General features: G+C 38.6%; 1 protein-coding gene and 1 pseudogene across 8 annotated transcripts in view; both read left to right on the forward strand.

Annotated features, from left to right (window-relative positions):
* The window catches only part of FREM1 (FRAS1 related extracellular matrix 1), a 178701-nt gene that overhangs the window by 81245 nt on the left and 79852 nt on the right, over positions 1-17604 (forward strand). For 7 of the 8 annotated variants that reach the window (XM_037061941.1, XM_037061946.1, XM_037061945.1 and 4 more), the window contains exons 14-16: positions 3945-4153; positions 6737-6830; positions 10033-10285. In XM_037061941.1, coding sequence (XP_036917836.1) covers positions 3945-4153; positions 6737-6830; positions 10033-10285 — 556 coding nt within the window. The remainder of the gene's footprint in view (positions 1-3944; positions 4154-6736; positions 6831-10032; positions 10286-17604) is intronic. The other variant, XM_037061943.1, reaches the window with a different exon arrangement.
* On the forward strand, positions 15936-16556 carry LOC118998024 (60S ribosomal protein L17-like; annotated as a pseudogene).

Below are 17604 nucleotides of genomic sequence, written 5' to 3' on the forward strand. Positions count from 1 at the left end.
GCCTGAAATAGAGGCCCGGCACCTAAAAAAGCTAAAGCTTCTTCTTGAACAATCATGGAGAAATGCCCTTTTATGCAAAGCAGTCCAAGTCTTTTCTTAGAGAAAGATGGTCTGTGGGGAAAACCAAAAAGGATGCAGAATGGTTGAGAACTTATGAGGACTTGGTGCTGAAGTGGCACAGCGGCTTGAGACACAGTTGCTTTGCTCCTGTGTCTTTTTTGTACAGTCTATGGAACAAATGAATTAGTATCTGAGAGACCTGAGAATAGCAGAAGCAACATTAAATCAGTAGTATTAGTGAAACCAGTCATTTCTGATTTCAAATGCCCACAGATGGCCGCCCCGGGACCCTGACACCATGCTAACCTGAATGCCGGAAACCTAAGCACTTGGTCCTAGTAGCAGGGACTAAAAAGTTCATGATGATGAGGAGGGGGCAAAGTAGGCTTATGCCTTTACTTTTGAAAGTTGCTCTAAATATGTATGTATTATATTTAAAAATCATCTACTAAAACAAACTGTATTCCTTGGGATAGTCATTGGTGCAACTGAGGAAAAAATGAGGATGCAGACATCGACCTTGTTTCAAAGATAACACTCCTTTCTCAATAAGAACTCCCTTTATTCTTCCTCCTAAAACAGTGAAAATATAGGCTTCGCAAAATTAAAGTAAGGCATCTGAGGAGGGATGGGCTTACAGTGGTTGTAGGGAGAGAAAGTTCTGGCTTTTATGTTTTCTTTTGCTGGTGGAAATAGTTTATTAAAGATTAGAGGATAGCTGTCTCAGGGTTGTCGCTCTCATTATCCTACGATCCTTGGACTGTCCTTGGGACATGTACGGATGCCCCTGGTGGCTGTGCACTGCTGGGCTGGAGGGTAGAGCAGGGGTCTGAGTGAGCTGCAACTTCTTCCTGACTTCTCCTTTCCCTTTCCTCGCCCGTTCCTTATCTCATCCTCTTTTCAACTCTTTCCTTGGGAGCATCTTCCTTTCTGGGAGCAGCAGCTGCTCTGAGGAGAGTGGCTGCTTCCTTGGAGAACGCTGTGTCCTCATGTTGGCAGGGCACCCAACCTCAGTCATCTCCTCAGAGCCCTCAGAGCCCATGACTTGGTGTCCCCACTGTGTCTGCTTGCTTTGCTTCTGGGTGGTAATATATACAGAAGAGTACTACATTCTGTAAGATGCTACATTAAATAAACAACATTTTCTTTTTTATAAATATATTTTATTGGTTATGCTATTATGGTTGTCCCACCCCCCCCCTTCATTCCCCTCCACCCTGCACACCCTCTCCCACCCACATCCCCTCCTTTAGTTCATGTCCGTGTGTCATACTTGTAAGTTCTTTAGCTTCTACATTTCCCATACTATTCTTACCTTCTCCTTATTTTCTACCTACCATCTGTGCTACTTATTCTCTGTACCTTTACCCCTCTTTCCTCTTCCCACTCCCCTGTTGCTAACCCTCCACATAATCTCCATTTCTGTGGTTCTGTTCCTGCTCTACTTGTTTGCTTAGTTTCTTTTTGTTTCTGTTTTAGGTTTGGTTGTTAATAATTGTGATTTTGCTGTCATTTTACTGTACATGTTTTTTATCTTCTCTTTCTTAGATAAGTCCCTTTAACATTTCATATAATAAGGGCTTGGTGATGATGAACTCCTTGAACTTGACCTTATCTGAGAAGCACTTCATCTGTCCTTCCATTCTAAATGAAAGCTTTGCTGGATAGGGCAATCTTGGATGTAGGTCTTTGGATTTCATGACTTGGAATACTTCTTTCCAGCCCCTTCTTGCCTGGAAGGTCTCTTTTGAGAAATCCGCTGACAGTCTGATGGGTACTCCTTTATAGGTGACTGTCCTCTTATCTCTTGCTGCTTCTAGGATTCTCTCCTTTATTTTAAACTTGGCTAATGTAATTATGATGTGCCTTGGTGTGTTCCTTCTTGGGTCCAACTTCTTTGGTACTCTCTGAGCTTCCTGGACTTCCTGGAAGTCTATTGCCTTTGCCAAATTGGGGAAGTTCTCCTTTATTATTTGTTCAAATAAGTTTCCACTTGTTGCTCTTCCTCATTCCCTTCTGGTACCCCTATAATTTGGATGTTGGAACATTTAAAGATGTCCTGGAGGTTCCTAAGCCTTTCCTCATTTTTTTGAATTCTTGCTTCCTCCTTCTTTTCTGTTTGGTTGTTTCTTTCTTCCTTTTGGTCCACTCCATTGATTTGAGTCTCAGTTTCCTTCCCATCACTATTGGTTCCCTGTACATTTTCCTTCATTTCACTTAGTACAGCCTTCATTTTTTCATGTAATTTGTGACCAAAATCAGCCAATTCTGTGAGCCAACTCTGATCACCAGTACTTTGAACTGTGCATCTGATAGGTTGGCCATCTCTTCATCACTTAGTTGTATTTTTTTCTGGAGCTTTGATCTGTTCTTTCATCAGGGCCATTCTTTTTGTCTTGACATGCCTGTTAGATGGTGAGGGGCAGAGCCTTAAGTGTTCACCAGGGCTGGGCAACCCAGTGGCTGTGTTGTGATGCAATATGTGGGGGAGGGATCCAAGAGGGAACAATGGCACTTGCTCTGCTCTCTGCTGGATTTCAGTCACTTTCCCTGCTTCTCCCAAGCAAACTGGGCCCTTCGGGTGCTGATTCCCAGCTGAGTGGGTTTGTGTGCGTTCTAGGACCCTGTGGGTCTCTCCAGCAAATTCTCCTGTGAGGCTGGGAGTCTCTCCTGGAACCTCAACCCCTACAGGTGTTTTCAATCAGTCTTTTGAGGCTTTATTTTCTGGTGCTGGTACCCTGGGTTGTGTGGTCTGTCTCCCTCCCCAGGTTCGCCTGGTTTATCTGTGTGCAAATGTGGAACCTCTTGGTCTGCCAGCTGCTTTGTGACCAAGCCTCTCCATAATCCACCACCTTGCTGGGTCTGCCTGCTGCTGCCTGCATGCCCAGGGTCCACCAGCTGCCACTTTGCCACAAGACCTCTCCACCCGGCCACCCAACTCCACCCTTCGTACTTGTCTGGATGAATGTTTCTTCTTTAACTTTTTGGTTATCAGGCTTCCATAGAGTTCAATATTTCTGTCAGTACTGGTTGTTTTTTTGTTTCTAAATTTTGTTGTCCTTATTTCAGTTGTGTGAGGAGGCACAGTGTGTCTACCTATGCCTCCATCTTGGCCAGAAGTCCCCTTACTACCAGTCTTGATGTGGTTTCTTCTGTATGTCCTTGGTTTTAAGGCTTCTCTCCAGCTAGTGTTCAGTTGGTTATTCAGGATGATTTCTCTACAATTTAGTTGTAATTCCAGTTTGGTCCTGGGAAATGGTTAATTTAGCTCCCACCTATTCCTCTGCCATCTTGGATTGGCTTCGGTACTTAAGTAGAATATCTGAGTGAATCTATTATTTCCTATGGAATGTTCAAATTCATATCTTCAATATCCCTGCTTTACTTCCACCTCTGAAATAATATATTTGATCTTTAAAAACTCCAATTAATTTCCCAATTCTTTAAGAATTTTTATGTTGAAGAAAAGAGATGGGTTGTTTCTCTAGGGGAATTTGATATAGGTTTTGCTCATTTTGTGTTGAGCAACGGTAAGTGTGGACATGATGATGAATGGTATTATTTTCTTTTGTTAGCACCATTGATAGTGACCAATGTCCTGCCTTTACTAAATAGGGTCTGAAATAGATGAAATGTAGATACTTTCAGGCTTGTAGATCTGCTTTACTTCTTTGTATCCATCAAAGCTTAGAATCTGAAGCATTTTATAAACAGTATTTCTCAGCTGAGATGTTCAGCTTTGAACTTGACCTCTTTAGCACACTCCTGAAAAAATTATTTAACATGTTAATATGGTACTGGGGTTTTTGTTATTGGATTAATGAGCTCCTCTTCAGAGATACCTCATGAAACAAAGCTTTAAGTGTTTCTTTCTGTCTTTCTAGGTACTGACCAACCCTCTGAGAGTGGCTGAGGGAGGTCACTGTGTTGTCAGCACAGAGCACATTCTGATTTCTGACGTGGATACCAAACTGGACAATATCTACCTCTCCCTGCAGAGGCTGCCTCAACATGGAAGGGTGGAGCTGGATGGGTTTCCTCTAAACACAGGGAGCACATTTTCTTGGGGAGACATCCATGCCTTAAAAGTTAGGTTAGAACATTTCCTGGCTTTTTTTTTCTTTACATCTTTGGTTCCCATCTGGATCGACTGAAAGGCAAAGTAAAAGAAAGTTCATCCAATTCATTCAGAAGTACTAGCATGCTGCTCAATACCTTCAAGGGTCAGTTGAAAATTAGAAATGACAAAATTTAATCTTCCTCTGGTTTCTTGCCCTCTGGCTTGCTGTAACAACAGGAATGACTTTATGGATATTTAAACAGCAAAAATTCATTACCATGAATATTAAATTTGCTGAAATGATACATATCACAAGAGAGAACAGTCAAACTAGATAAATATAGACTGAAATAATCTGTAAAGCTAATCTATATAATTGAACTTGGCTTTAAGAAAAGCCAATTTCAGAACCCTGGAAACCAGGGAATAGAATTCTGTTGATCAATGCCTTTATTGTAAATTTTATTATTTTCTATGGGGAAGGGGATTTGCAGGCAAACAAATAGGATAGGCTGGGTAGGTAGAGTATGGAGTTGGACTTGGCTCTCTGACAGTCATGGATAAGACAGTCTCTGCTCATTGTCCTACAGTGGTTCCCTTACCTTGAACCCAGTTTTTCATGGTTTTATAAGAAGCTTTTCTACAAAATCTAGCAAAAAAAATTTTGTAGAACAATGTAAGATACTCACAAGCAATGGTTAGGTAGAACAACAGTGGTTAATTTCTCACAAATTTAAGTTATAGATAGGAATTCTACCCTTTCTCATAGAGTATAGTAGGAACTATTAGGCATCAAATGTTTAGTTTCATACTTGAAAGTTGACTAGGAAGTAGGATTTGTGCACAGCAAGGTCAGTTTCATCCAATGGTTTACTTACATTATTTATTTACAGTCTCCAATATCTTTAACGCTTTTCACTACTCTTATCCTCATTAAAATTTCCTTTCCTTTTCTTTTGAGATCTTAGTTCTTAGCTACACATTAGAGAGCTATTTACGTAATTCTACCAGGGCATAAGGGATGGATAGAAAAAGAAAAATACCAATACTAGACAGCACACATAGTTTAAGTATTCTTCTAAAGATTTGCAATTATTATTTTTTAAAATTTTATCTTCACATCAGTCAAGCCTGACAAGGTAGATGGTTATACTCTTGCATCGTAACTGAAACTAAGCACAAAGGGATGAGGTCACTTAGCATATGGCAGAGTTTGGTTATAACAGAAGTTCAGCTTGACTGCACAGCCATGCCTTTGGATGTGTACTCCTAGACCCAGTTGGGTCTTTTAGAGATGTTGGCATGGTAAGATAGCATTAGCACATTATCTCATACCAGTCTAGTTTGCTGAAAATATCAGGGAGCATGACCAAGTAAAGTATAGGAGACAGCTTGTGGAAGGGATGCTGGAACCAGGAAGTGGACCTTCTGCACCACGGGACTAGAATCCCAACTCCTCTAGCCAGAGTAGGAGACTAGTTCTGAGTAAATACCTTTTAACCTTGGAAATTTTCATACGTGTTTTTAATCTATGTTCAATATACTATACTATTTTTCATGCAACTTCCTTTTCTGTTTTAACTAACTCTGTTGAGATATAATTTACATGCCTTATATACACAATTCACTCATTTAAGTATATGATTCAGTGGCCTTCCATATAGTCATAGATTTGGGCAACTCTTACCATAATCAAATTTGAAATGTTTTCATTACCCCCAAAAGAAATCCTGTGTCCTTTATCTGCCTCCTCCCAATCCTTCCTCCCCTCCCAGCACCAGACCACCACTCACCTATTTTCTATCTCTGTAGATTTGCCCATTCTGGCCATTTCAGATAAATGGTATCATACAATGTATAGTACTTTGTGACTGGCTTCTTATGGAACTTCCGATTTAATTGTATAAGTCTTATTTCCTTTCCTGTGTGTCTTAAACAGATCATTGATAAGCCAGAAATTTGGCTCAGGGCAAGAGCTATTTAGAACTCACTGAATATTACTACTGTGGAGAGTAAATGGAAAGTCTAGGAACAAACAATTTCTCTAAGAAACCTGACTGAGAATTAAAGGACAAGGAGCCCAAGGCTAGACTAAGGAAAAATATTTTTATGTCTGAACTTTTTATAGATGTAGGGGAAGAGAGGCAGTAATTAGAAAGGGGAAGTGGGAGGAGAGAGGCAATACTCCACAGACCCGAGTTTTAGAGAAGTGATGAATAGCTCCAGAGCGCAGGCAGGAGGATCAGCCTCAGTGAAGGAGGAGGGAGAGTCGTCCAAGTCCACAGTATCCCACTCTTACCTGTCTACTGCCCAGTCTCAGAGTCCCCCTCGCACTGACCACTGTTTGCTGTGCGTGACCAGAGATGCACCAGCGGGTTTCCATTGTCATAGGGGCAAGCTTAAGGCCTGCTTTTGAATTTGAGGAGATATTAGGAATGCATGTGACATGTTTTCCAAGGTGGAGCAATTTGACATTCAGGGATACTTAAGTAGTTAAATATGATTATCCTGCATTTTTTGAACTTATGACCAAAGCCAAGGATGAGCTCTTGTGTCAGGCATCTCAGGATACTCTCAGAGTGGCCTTGAGAGGTTATGACAAATTCCTCCCCACAGGTATCAGCATGATGGATCTGAGATATTTCAGGATGACATACTCTTGGAGGTCACAGATGGCACCAATGCAGGAGAATTTGTCCTTCATATTGAGGTGGGTGGAAAGTTTCCTCCCTGGTCATATAAGAATAGAGCATCTCGTTTAGAAGCCTCTTAGAGTCTCTGATGGAATTTCAAACACACAGCTCCAAAGACGAGAATGCCTGCTTACATCTTTGAATGTCTCAGGACAGGAAATGGAGAGCACAGCTGTACTGGTGAAATGGGCATTCTGTGTTCTTTCTCCAATCTGTTTAAAGAAAGCTGCTCTGGCCTCACACCCATATGCTTAACTTAACAAACAATTGGTTTTATGAATAAATCATTTATAATATCTTTGAACTGTAACACGCAACCTGCAGCTGGGCCAGCAGGTTAGACTAGCATCGCTAGGGTTTTCTCTGTATTATGGACAAAGCTGCGTCTGTATAAGCCTGGTGCCCCTTTGTGAATTGGCCTCAGGTGTGTTTGAAATGATGATTTTTTCCCCCTTTTGACAAATGAAGAAAAATATGCACATAAAGGTTGAGTATATGCCCAAAGGCCTGATGGGAAACTCCAAGTTTGGCTGTTGACCACCCAGGTCCATAAGCATAACTCACAGGATTTGTCACTGACTATAGTCAGCAACAAAGGAAGGTCTTCAGAAAGACTCATTATGCTATGGCAGAGCCTCTGGTTATTCTTACTGTATTAAGTTCTGTTTTTGTTTGAATTTTGTCAGGTCTTTGTAATATGAAATTATTATTTGTGATACTACTAATGGGTTTGTAAAATATTTTACAGTTAATAATTCATTGAGAATGATCACATCCATCTAGCATTTTAAGGAGAGACAGGGAAGGTATAATCCGCATTTATGGTGAAGGACATGTAGGCCCAAGAAGGTTCATTGACTTGTCTGAGGTCATTATCTTGACTGTGTAGACCTGGGCTGGCACTCCACTCTGTGGTGCTTAGATCGGTGTTCCTTCTGCCTCACCATGGCCGAGGCTGCAAAGTACCAGGTGGTTTAATAATAATCACACTTGCTAACATCCCCTGAGTACTTATCCATGCCGGTCACAATGAAGAGCTTTTTCCTTCCATTTTTTTTACTTGATTCTAATGATGGCCTTGAGGTCGAGATGAAGAACAGTATGTTATTTCAGCTTCAATAAGAAATTTTATTTTTATCGGCAGACTTTTATATACAGAGAGAGCATTTCTGAGTTACTTTTTTTTTTTTTTTTTACTGAAAAGCAAATTTTAGAACAAAAAATCCAGCCCTACTTATCTTCCAGCATTTACCATCCGCTCATTAGTGACAATAAGCTGTGCATTTGGGGAAAGCACTGTGTTTATTTTTCCTTTTTAGACAAAAGGGCATGGCCTTTGAAAGCCAATCAGAAGTGAAAACAAGTTTTGAACAATTATGTGCAATTGTTTTTTATCTAGGAGAAATGTTTTAATTCTGTGGCAATTAGACTGTATTACTCATTGGAAACTGAGGCTATTTTTTGAACTGCTGTGAAATGGTCACCATGAATATATTGGAGAGATTCACTGATCATGCCAAGAACAGTAATAAAGATGGGTTTTAATGAATCTACTTAGAGGACTTGAACAAAGATATTGTTTCCTTATAAGCCAATAGAAAATAGAATATGTATGCTTTTTTACCTTTGATTAAATAAATAAGCCCAGGCTTCTAGCACCCCCTGGCTCTATGCATGAAAGTGTCAACATAATTTCATGTGTACTTGTTGCAGGGTGTCACAACTGTTGAAATAGCAGGGTAATGAAGGCATGTATACAGGGTTACATTAATTTATTCACTTATGCCATAAATATTTAATTGCTGTCTTCTTTTTTGATTTTTACTACTTAATTTTTTAATTGTATTTTTTCCATTACTGTTCATTCATCCTATATCCTCTTCTACCTCAACCTTCCCCCCCCCTCCGCTCCCTTAATAGTGTCTTTTATATGCCAAGTCCTGTGCTAGATGCTGGGAATATGATGACGAACGAGACAAATAAAGCTTACAGGCAAAGATTGAAGGCAGACATTAAACAGATTATCGCTGAAATAATTAATTCATTAAAATATGGATGTGTCCTACAAATAAATGGGGTGCTAAAAGAGAGAAAATAGTAGAAGTTCCTAAATGAGCCTGAGCTGTCAAACACTTTTTTCTGAGGAATGCACATGTGGCCTGGGGCGGAGATGGCCATGCAAAGAGCTGGGCACAGGGCCTTCCAAGCCAAGAGGCAGAGACAGGATACCAGGTATTGCAAAGACCTGAGACAGGGAGAGTGCAGTGTTTTGGGATAAAAATGGAGTGAGGTGGCAAAGGCACCCCATAGCATGAGATGAGGCCAGAGACATCCTTGGAGAAGCACTGGGGAGCCACTGAAGGTTCCCACTGGGCAGTGACTTGAGAGCCAAAGTTTAAAAGATCCCTTTGGCTGAAGCATGGGGGAAGGAAATGTTGGGTTGAGAGTGTTCACAAGCCGGACTGGATAAACCAACTTGCTGTATACACCAAGCTGCAGTTGTGAACTCAAGAGGAGGAATGTCCTTCATTCCCATTTAGAAGACATACATTTTCAAATTTCTTCATGTTTTTAAATTCCGAGAGCCAGTGTGAGCCTATGTTGCTTTCTTTCCCTTTCACTTGGAGTTTTATTGTCATGGCAGTGACAGAAAAGTGTTTTGTCAGGTTGAAGCCTGGCATTGATTTGATGGGTATGGAGTTTCGATTTAACTCAAAATGTTTCAAATGAAGCTGCTACTAATTGTGGGTCCAGAGAAACTTCCTGGGTGGCAGGAAATTGAGGGTGGAATAGAGCTTTGTAATTTGAAATATAAATAACTTTGATGTGGTAGATGTAAATGCATAAGACCACGAGGACTAAATTTCCTCTAGAATATGTGCGAATTTAATGAAGGAGGATAGGGGCTTTGGTGAAGGATGCTTATATTACATTTATATTTTGTCTGCCTGAAAACAAATGGGAGACTTGAGTCCCAAACCATAACGGCACTCTCCCATTCCTACCTAAAATGTCTCTCATGTGGGTCATTTCTTGCAAGATGAGTCATATGGGGAAAGTTAAAAGATACAAACTGCTTGGCCAGATTCCATGGTTATTGTTTCATGTGTCTAGAAGATTGAAAATGCCTGTCATTCAGACTATGAGCTATGGGTTACCAGTTGGGCAATTTGTCATTGCTTGCTTTATTTGAAAATGCGCATTTTTTTTCCTACTTAGGTATTTCCTGTAAATGATGAGCCACCGGTCCTAAAGCCTGACCTCAACCCCAAGATGCATTGCTCAGAGGGTGATGAGGTGGTCATCACCTCTGAAAACATTTTTGCTACTGATGCGGACAGTGATGACTTGAAACTGATGTTTATAATTTCTCAGGAACCTCAGCATGGGGTGGTGCGGAAAGCTGGAGTCACAGTGGATCAGTTCTCTCAGAGAGATGTTGTCTCAGGGGCTGTGACGTACAAACACACAGGTAAATGACAGCACTGTGACTAGTCTGAATGAGGGAATGCAAGTAACATGCCAGAGTCTTAACCCCACGCCTCACTATAGGTTCCAATGAGCTAACAGTGTTAATGCCTGCTTCCATTAAAAAGAAGCAGCAGCAGCTTGCATCCCATTTTTCAAGTAGGATCACATACTTAGAAGTGTTTCTGATCTCAGTAATATAATGAATTTCAGAGTAGAGAAAGAGCAAGTATTATTGTTACTCTGTTCATCACGCTTGCACGTAGACCTTCTGTTCACTCAGGTTATTATCCTCACCCCCTTTTTGGTCAATTGGTTTTGGGGGGGTTTTTTGCTAGTTGGATGATGGGTTTATTTGACCATCACAACTTCTGCTTTTGGGTTCATAAATCACACCGTCATAGCAGAAATGTCTGCACTAAACTCCCTAAGATAATTATATTATTAATTTTAAACATTTACTGATCACATCTAGCTTTTAAGAAGTAACTGGCCTGCCTTGGAAGTTTCTGAGAAGCAAAGATGAAGTCTCAGGGTTTGTGTAACTTGTCCACAGCACCCAACATTGGTGGACACAGACTAGAGATGCAGTAAATGCTTCTTTATTGGCACTGTGCTTGCATTTCTGGCATACCATTATAGTGTTACCCAGTGGTATGTGTTCCCCATGTAAAATGTTCAAATAAATAAAATGTTAATTCATCTGATATCTGCAAGGCACAGTACTCAGGCACTGTGGGCTGCAAAGGAATATAATCCAGACCTTGTTGTGAAGGACTTTTCCTTTAATTAGGCAGACAAACCCATTCACATGTAAAAATGATAGTGTGATATATCTGCGTCTTCTGAATTCTGGATGAGGGGCACTTCCTCAGTAGTGACACCATACACTTCCTCTAAGTACCTTTCATTGCCCTCTGTTACAATCTCATGTACGCCTCTCTAACCTGTATATTCCATGGGGGAAGTAGGATTGGATGTGTTGGCCAAGTGAGTGGTTAGGGAATAAGAGGTATCAGAATTCAGATCATTTGCTTAATTGAAGAGATACATAGAGGGAATGTAAGCAGTGTGAGGAGGGCAAAGGGGACTCAAGGAAGGAGGACTGAGATAGCTAAGAATTAATTTGGAAATGGGAGAAAACATTTGGAAATAATATTCTTATATGCACTTTGGTAAACAGTGCTTTATTGGGATACCAGTTGTCTCATGCCAATTAGTACTGTGCATTTTCATTGCTCCCAGACATCTTTTTTCTTTAAATGATATTTCCTTTTTATCTGTGTTTAGTCTTAGTTGAGGTTTATGTAGTTATTTCCTTGTCTTGGGGAGTATCACCCAAGTGCTTGATGCCTTTCAATATCTCTTAAAAGTTTATAGCGAGGTACTTCTCTTTCAGTTCCCTAGGGGTTCTCAAACAGCCTGGTAGAAAGGCATCCACAGACCAATGATCGTTGTTCGTTACATGATTTAAACATCTTTGGCAGGCTTGTGCAGCACAGATAAGTTAGGATGAGATGACTATATCTTCTCCTCCAGTGCCTTCTTCCAGGTGCTAAACAACAGGTGTGATAGCCACGTGTGGAAGTGTCAACTACTTTTTGTCATGAGACCTAGTATGACATTGGGGCAAATTATTTAAAATAGATTTTTTGCTATGTTATTAAGTTAGCAGAAATATTGTATTCAAAAGATGTTTTCTTTTTGGAGTGTTATGTTTTCTTATAATGGTCACACAATTATTAAATTGGTAGTTAGGTAGCACTGTGCTGAGATTTGTATAAAGAACCACAGTATTGGAAGATCTAGTTTTGGTGGCTTCTTGTCTGCATAACAGTGATTATAGAAGTCACCTGAGGGTAATTTGTCACCGTTACTTTATTTGCTTCCTAGTGTTATGAAAATAATACATGTTCACCGCAGAAAACATGGAAAGTATGAAAAAACACCATGATTTTTGGAAAAAAATCACTTTATTTACCTGTTAAAGATAATCACTATTTAACATTTCAGTATTACAGTATTTTATTTTCTTTTTCTAATCATAATTTTCAATATAATTGCAATTATGTTGCATGTAAGACAATCACCAAAAAGTTTAAAATCTTTTTAAATTAACTATGAAGATTTTTTCTTTTTTTTTCAGACAAAACCTAAAAAATTTATTTATTTATTTATTTTCCACTGGTGAATGCCATACTAAACTTTTATTTTTTTATTATTATTTTTTTAATATAATTTTTATTTAATTCTTGTTCACATACAGGTTTCTGTCTTATATTCCCANCATGTGCAGTTTTATAGATTACCTTTTTCATTAAGACAATCACCAAAAAGTTTAAAATCTTTTTAAATTAACTATGAAGATTTTTTCTTTTTTTTTCAGACAAAACCTAAAAAATTTATTTATTTATTTATTTTCCACTGGTGAATGCCATACTAAACTTTTATTTTTTTATTATTATTTTTTTAATATAATTTTTATTTAATTCTTGTTCACATACAGGTTTCTGTCTTATATTCCCAACCCTGCCCACCCCCCACCCCATGCTCCCCGCCTCCCTCCCCTTTCCACCCCCCACCCTTAGTTATTGTCCATGTGTCCTTTATACTTGTTCATGTGAGTCCATTCCCTTTTCCCCTATGATTCTCTCCCCTCTCCCCTCTGGACCCTGTCAGCCTGTTCCATATTTGAGTGTCATTGGTCATATTTTGCTTGCTTGTTTGGTTTGTTTAGAATCCTGTTAACGGTGAGATCATATGATATTTGTCTTTCACCGCCTGGCTTATTTCGCTCAGCATAATGCTTTCCAGTTCCATCCATGATGTTGCAAAGTCTATAGTCTATAGTCAATTAATATTCGACAAAGGGGGCAATAACATAAAATGGAGTAAAGACAGCCTTTTCAACAAATGGTGTTGGGAGAACTGGACAGCTACATGCAAAAAAACTATGAAGATTTTTTCTTTTTCTTTTTTTTATTTTTTGTTGTATTTATTGGGGTGACATTGGTTAATAAAATTACATAGGTTTCAGGTGTACAGTGCTATAATACATCATCTGTATATTACATTGTGTGTTTACCACTGCTAGGCAAGTGTCCGTCTATCACCACTTACCTCCTTCCTTTACCTTCTTCACTTCCTTCCACCTCCTTTACTCTGGCAATCACCATGTTGTTGTCTGTGTCTGTGAGCCTTTTTTTTTTTTTTTTTTTTTTACTACCATCATCCTCTCACCCAGCCTCCAAGCCCCTCCGTCTCCTCTGACGCTGTCAGAATGTTCTCTCTGTCCTTCAGTCTGTCTCCACTTTGTTAGTTTATTTTGTTCATTAGATTTCACATATATCATATTTTTCAGACCATAAGATGCACCTAGGTTTTACAGAAGGAAAATAGGAAAAAAAATTTGAAGCAAAAATGTGGTAAAATGTTTAATATCATAAATAACATAATATTTCACCAATGCAAATGTAAACATAACTCAACAGCAGCATTAATGACCATCATTCCTCCCAAATTTGGAAGGAAAAGTGTGTGTTATAATCCAAAAAATATGGGTAAGTGAAATCCTATGTATGGTACTTGTTTTTCTCTAACTGGTTATTTTACTTAGCTTAATACTTTCCAGGTCCATCCATGCTATCGCAGAAGATAAGATTTCCTTTCCTTTTATGGCTAGGTAGTATTCCACTGTGTTAATGTACCACAGCATTTTTATCCACTCATCTACTGATGGGCACCTGGGCTCTTTCTAAATCTTGGCTATTGTAAATATTGCTGCAATAAACATAAGGGTGCATATATTCTTTTGAATTAGTGTTTCATGTTTCTTTGGATATATCTCCAGAAATGGAATTGCTGGATCATAAGGCAATTTCATTATTAATTTTTGAGGCAACTTCATACTGCTTTCCACAGTGGCTGCACCAATCTAAATTCCCACCAACAGTGCATGAGGGCTCCCTTTTCTCCACAAGCTCACCAACACTTGTTGTTTGATGATTTTTTGCAGATAGCCATTATGACAGTTGTGAGGTAATATCTCATTGTGGTTTCAATTGCATTTCTCTGATGATTAGTGACACTGAGCATCTTTTCATGTCTATTGACCACCTCTATGTCCTCTATGGAGAAGTGTCTCTTCAAATCTTTTTCCCACTTCTCAATTGGATTTTTTTGGTGTTAAGTTTTAGAAGTTTCTTATAAATTATGGATATTAAGCCCTTTTCAGAGGTATCAGTGAATAGTTCGCCCACTCAGTGGATTTTCTTTTCATTTTATTGATAGCTTCCTTTGCTTTGTAAAAGCTTCTTAGTTTGATGTAGATCATTTGTTCATTTTTTCTTTTGTTCCCTTGCCTGAGCTGATACCACTATGATTCAACATCGTATGGAAGTCCTAGCCACAGCAATCAGACAAGAAGAAATAAATGGCATTCAAATTGGAGAGGAAAAAGTGAAACTGTCATTATTTACAGATGACATAATACTGTATATAGAGAAACCTAAAGATTTCACCCAAAATTTGTACAACTGATAAGTGAATTCAGTAAAGTAGCAGAATATATAATAAATATCCAAAAATCTGTTGCATTTCTATACACCAATAATGAAACAGGGGTGTCCAACCTGTAGCCTGCAGGCCACATGCAGCCCAGGATGGCTATGAATGTGGCCCAACACAAAATCGTAAATTTACTTAAAACCTTTTTTTCTTGTCAGTTTTCGTTAGTGTTTGTATATTTAATGTGTGGCCCAAGACAACTCTTCTTCCACTATGGCCCAGAGATGCTAAAAGGTTGGACACCCCTGCTATCAGAAAGGGAAACTAAGAAAACAATCCCATTTATAATTGCTTTAAAAAAAAACAAAATACCTAGGAGTAAATTTAACAATGGATGTAAAAGACCTGTACTTAAAAGATTATAAGACATTGAAGAAAGAAATTGAAAAAGAAACAAATAAGTGGAAGCATACTCATATACCATGTTTATGGATAGGAAGATTTAACATCATTAAAATGTCCAAACTACCCAAACCAAGCTATAGATTTAATGCAATTTCTACCAAGCTACCATGGCAGATTTCACAGAACTAGAATTAATATTTCAAAATATATATATGGAATCACAAAAGATCCCAAATAACCACAGCAATCTTGACAAAAAAAATAACATAGTGGAGACATCATACTATATTATTAACATCAAACTATACTACAAGGCTATAGTAATCAAAACAGCATGGTACTGGCATAGAAACAGACATACAGATCAATGGAACAGAATAGAGAGCCAAGAAATAAAGCCATACCTTTATGGTCAATATTTGACAAAGAAAGAAAAAACATACAATGGGGTAAAGACAGACTATTCAACAAATGGTATTAGGAAAATTGGGCAGATATGTACAAAAAGTGAAACTAGACTATCTTCTCATACCATATACAAGGATAAACTCAAAATGGATGAAAAACTTAAGTGTTAGATGTGAAACCACAAGAATCCTAAAAGAAAACATAGGCAGTAAAATCTCAGACATTTCTTGTAGCAATATTTTTTTCTGATAAAATATTAACTGTTATAAAATTATAGTTATTATAAACATAGGCTTAATAAATAAAATATGGTGAGACATTGAGTTCTCATGGATTCTCCCAGGAACCTTCACTCTTCCTTTTCCCAAAAGTGACCAGAGGTGACCTCTGAAGATGGTTCCCTATTCACTTGACCCAGAAAACCCCACAAAATCATGCAAATCAAGAGGTTCGCATCCTCGTGTCCACTTTAAGAACACTCACGAAACTGCCCAAGCCATCAAGGGTATGTATATTTGAAAAGCCACCAAGTATCTGAAAGATGTCACTTTAAAGAAGAAATGTGTCCCATTCCATCGATACAATGGTGGAGTCGGTAGGTATGCCCAGGTCAAACAGTGGGGCTGGACACAGGGTCAGTGGCCCAAAAAGAGTGCTGAATTTTTGCTGCACATGCTTACAACACAGAGAGTAATGCTGAACTTATGGGTTTAGATGTAGATTTTTTGGTCATTGAGCACATCCAGGTGAACGAAGCTCCCAAGATGCAGCATAGAACTTACAGAGCTCATTGGAGGATTGACCCATACCTGAGCTCTCCCTGCCAGATTGAGATGATCCTCACTGAAAAAGAGCAGATTGTCCCTAAAGCAGAGGAGGGAGTTGCACAGAAGAAAGAGATACCCCAGAAGAAACTGAAACTCATGGCCAGGGAGTAAATTCAGCATAAAATAAATGTAAATAAATAAGTAAGTAAGTTATGCTATGAAATTTGCTATTCTCTCAATATTAAACATAAAACCATTTAAAATTTTCTCTTAATACTATGACTAAGAGTTTTAAGTATAAATCATGTCCTTAGGCTATGTTTCATTTCAAGGTAAAGAATTCTTCCACCCATGTTGTAGTCTTCTTTGTGGCTTAATGCTGTGGCTACTTTTCTGGCTCTTTCTATAAATGTTTCCTATGTTTTCATTATATTGACATTACAGTTACTGAATGTACTATATTAACTTTTTTTAAAAAGCTGTCTTAGCTTCCTGGAAAGATTTTCCATTTCTCTTCCTGATTCCTTCTCCCTATAGGTCCTCTTTCCCATCTCCCAGTTCTCCACCTTACCTAATGCTCAATACAAAGCCAGGAAAGTTGTCTGGAAGATTTTTCGGAATTTCTCTGGCATGTGTGCCCTGCCCCCACACTGGTATCAGCCAATACTCTCATCTTCACCCTTGGCACCTTGTACAGAATCAGGCTGAACTGTCTGTATTTTCCATTTAATGGGTCAAACTTGGTTCAGTTGTGACAATTCCACATTGTTCTATTTTATACGTATATATACCTGTGATATTCTAAGCAAATCACATTTCTTTCTCTATAATTAGATGGTGTCAATGCCTGACATGTAGGTGGTCTTTTGACATTTAATATTCTTTTGAAGTGCCTTTTGACATTTTTATAATATCTGTCTTTGTTGACACAACCAGAACACTGTCTAATATTAGGCATTAAATATTAAATTTTTAGCATTGGGTGAATGATGAATAAATATACTTTAAGCCAATTTGGTTTTTATGTATATGACTAGATAACAGTCCTCTTTTTTTTTAACCTTTCCCAAGGTTCAAGGCTGCCTATTTATTTATTTATTTATTATTTTTTTAATTTAATTCTTGTTCAAGTACAGTTTTCTGTCTTATATTCCCAGCCCTGCCCCACCCAGTGCTCCCCACCTCCCTCCCATTTCCACCCCCCACCTTAGTTATTGTCCATGTGTCCTTTATACTT

The sequence above is a fragment of the Sturnira hondurensis genome, unplaced genomic scaffold (genome assembly GCF_014824575.4).
Source record: "Sturnira hondurensis isolate 20B ecotype Veracruz unplaced genomic scaffold, ASM1482457v3 Scaffold0013559, whole genome shotgun sequence".
NCBI classification, from domain to species: domain Eukaryota; kingdom Metazoa; phylum Chordata; class Mammalia; order Chiroptera; family Phyllostomidae; genus Sturnira; species Sturnira hondurensis.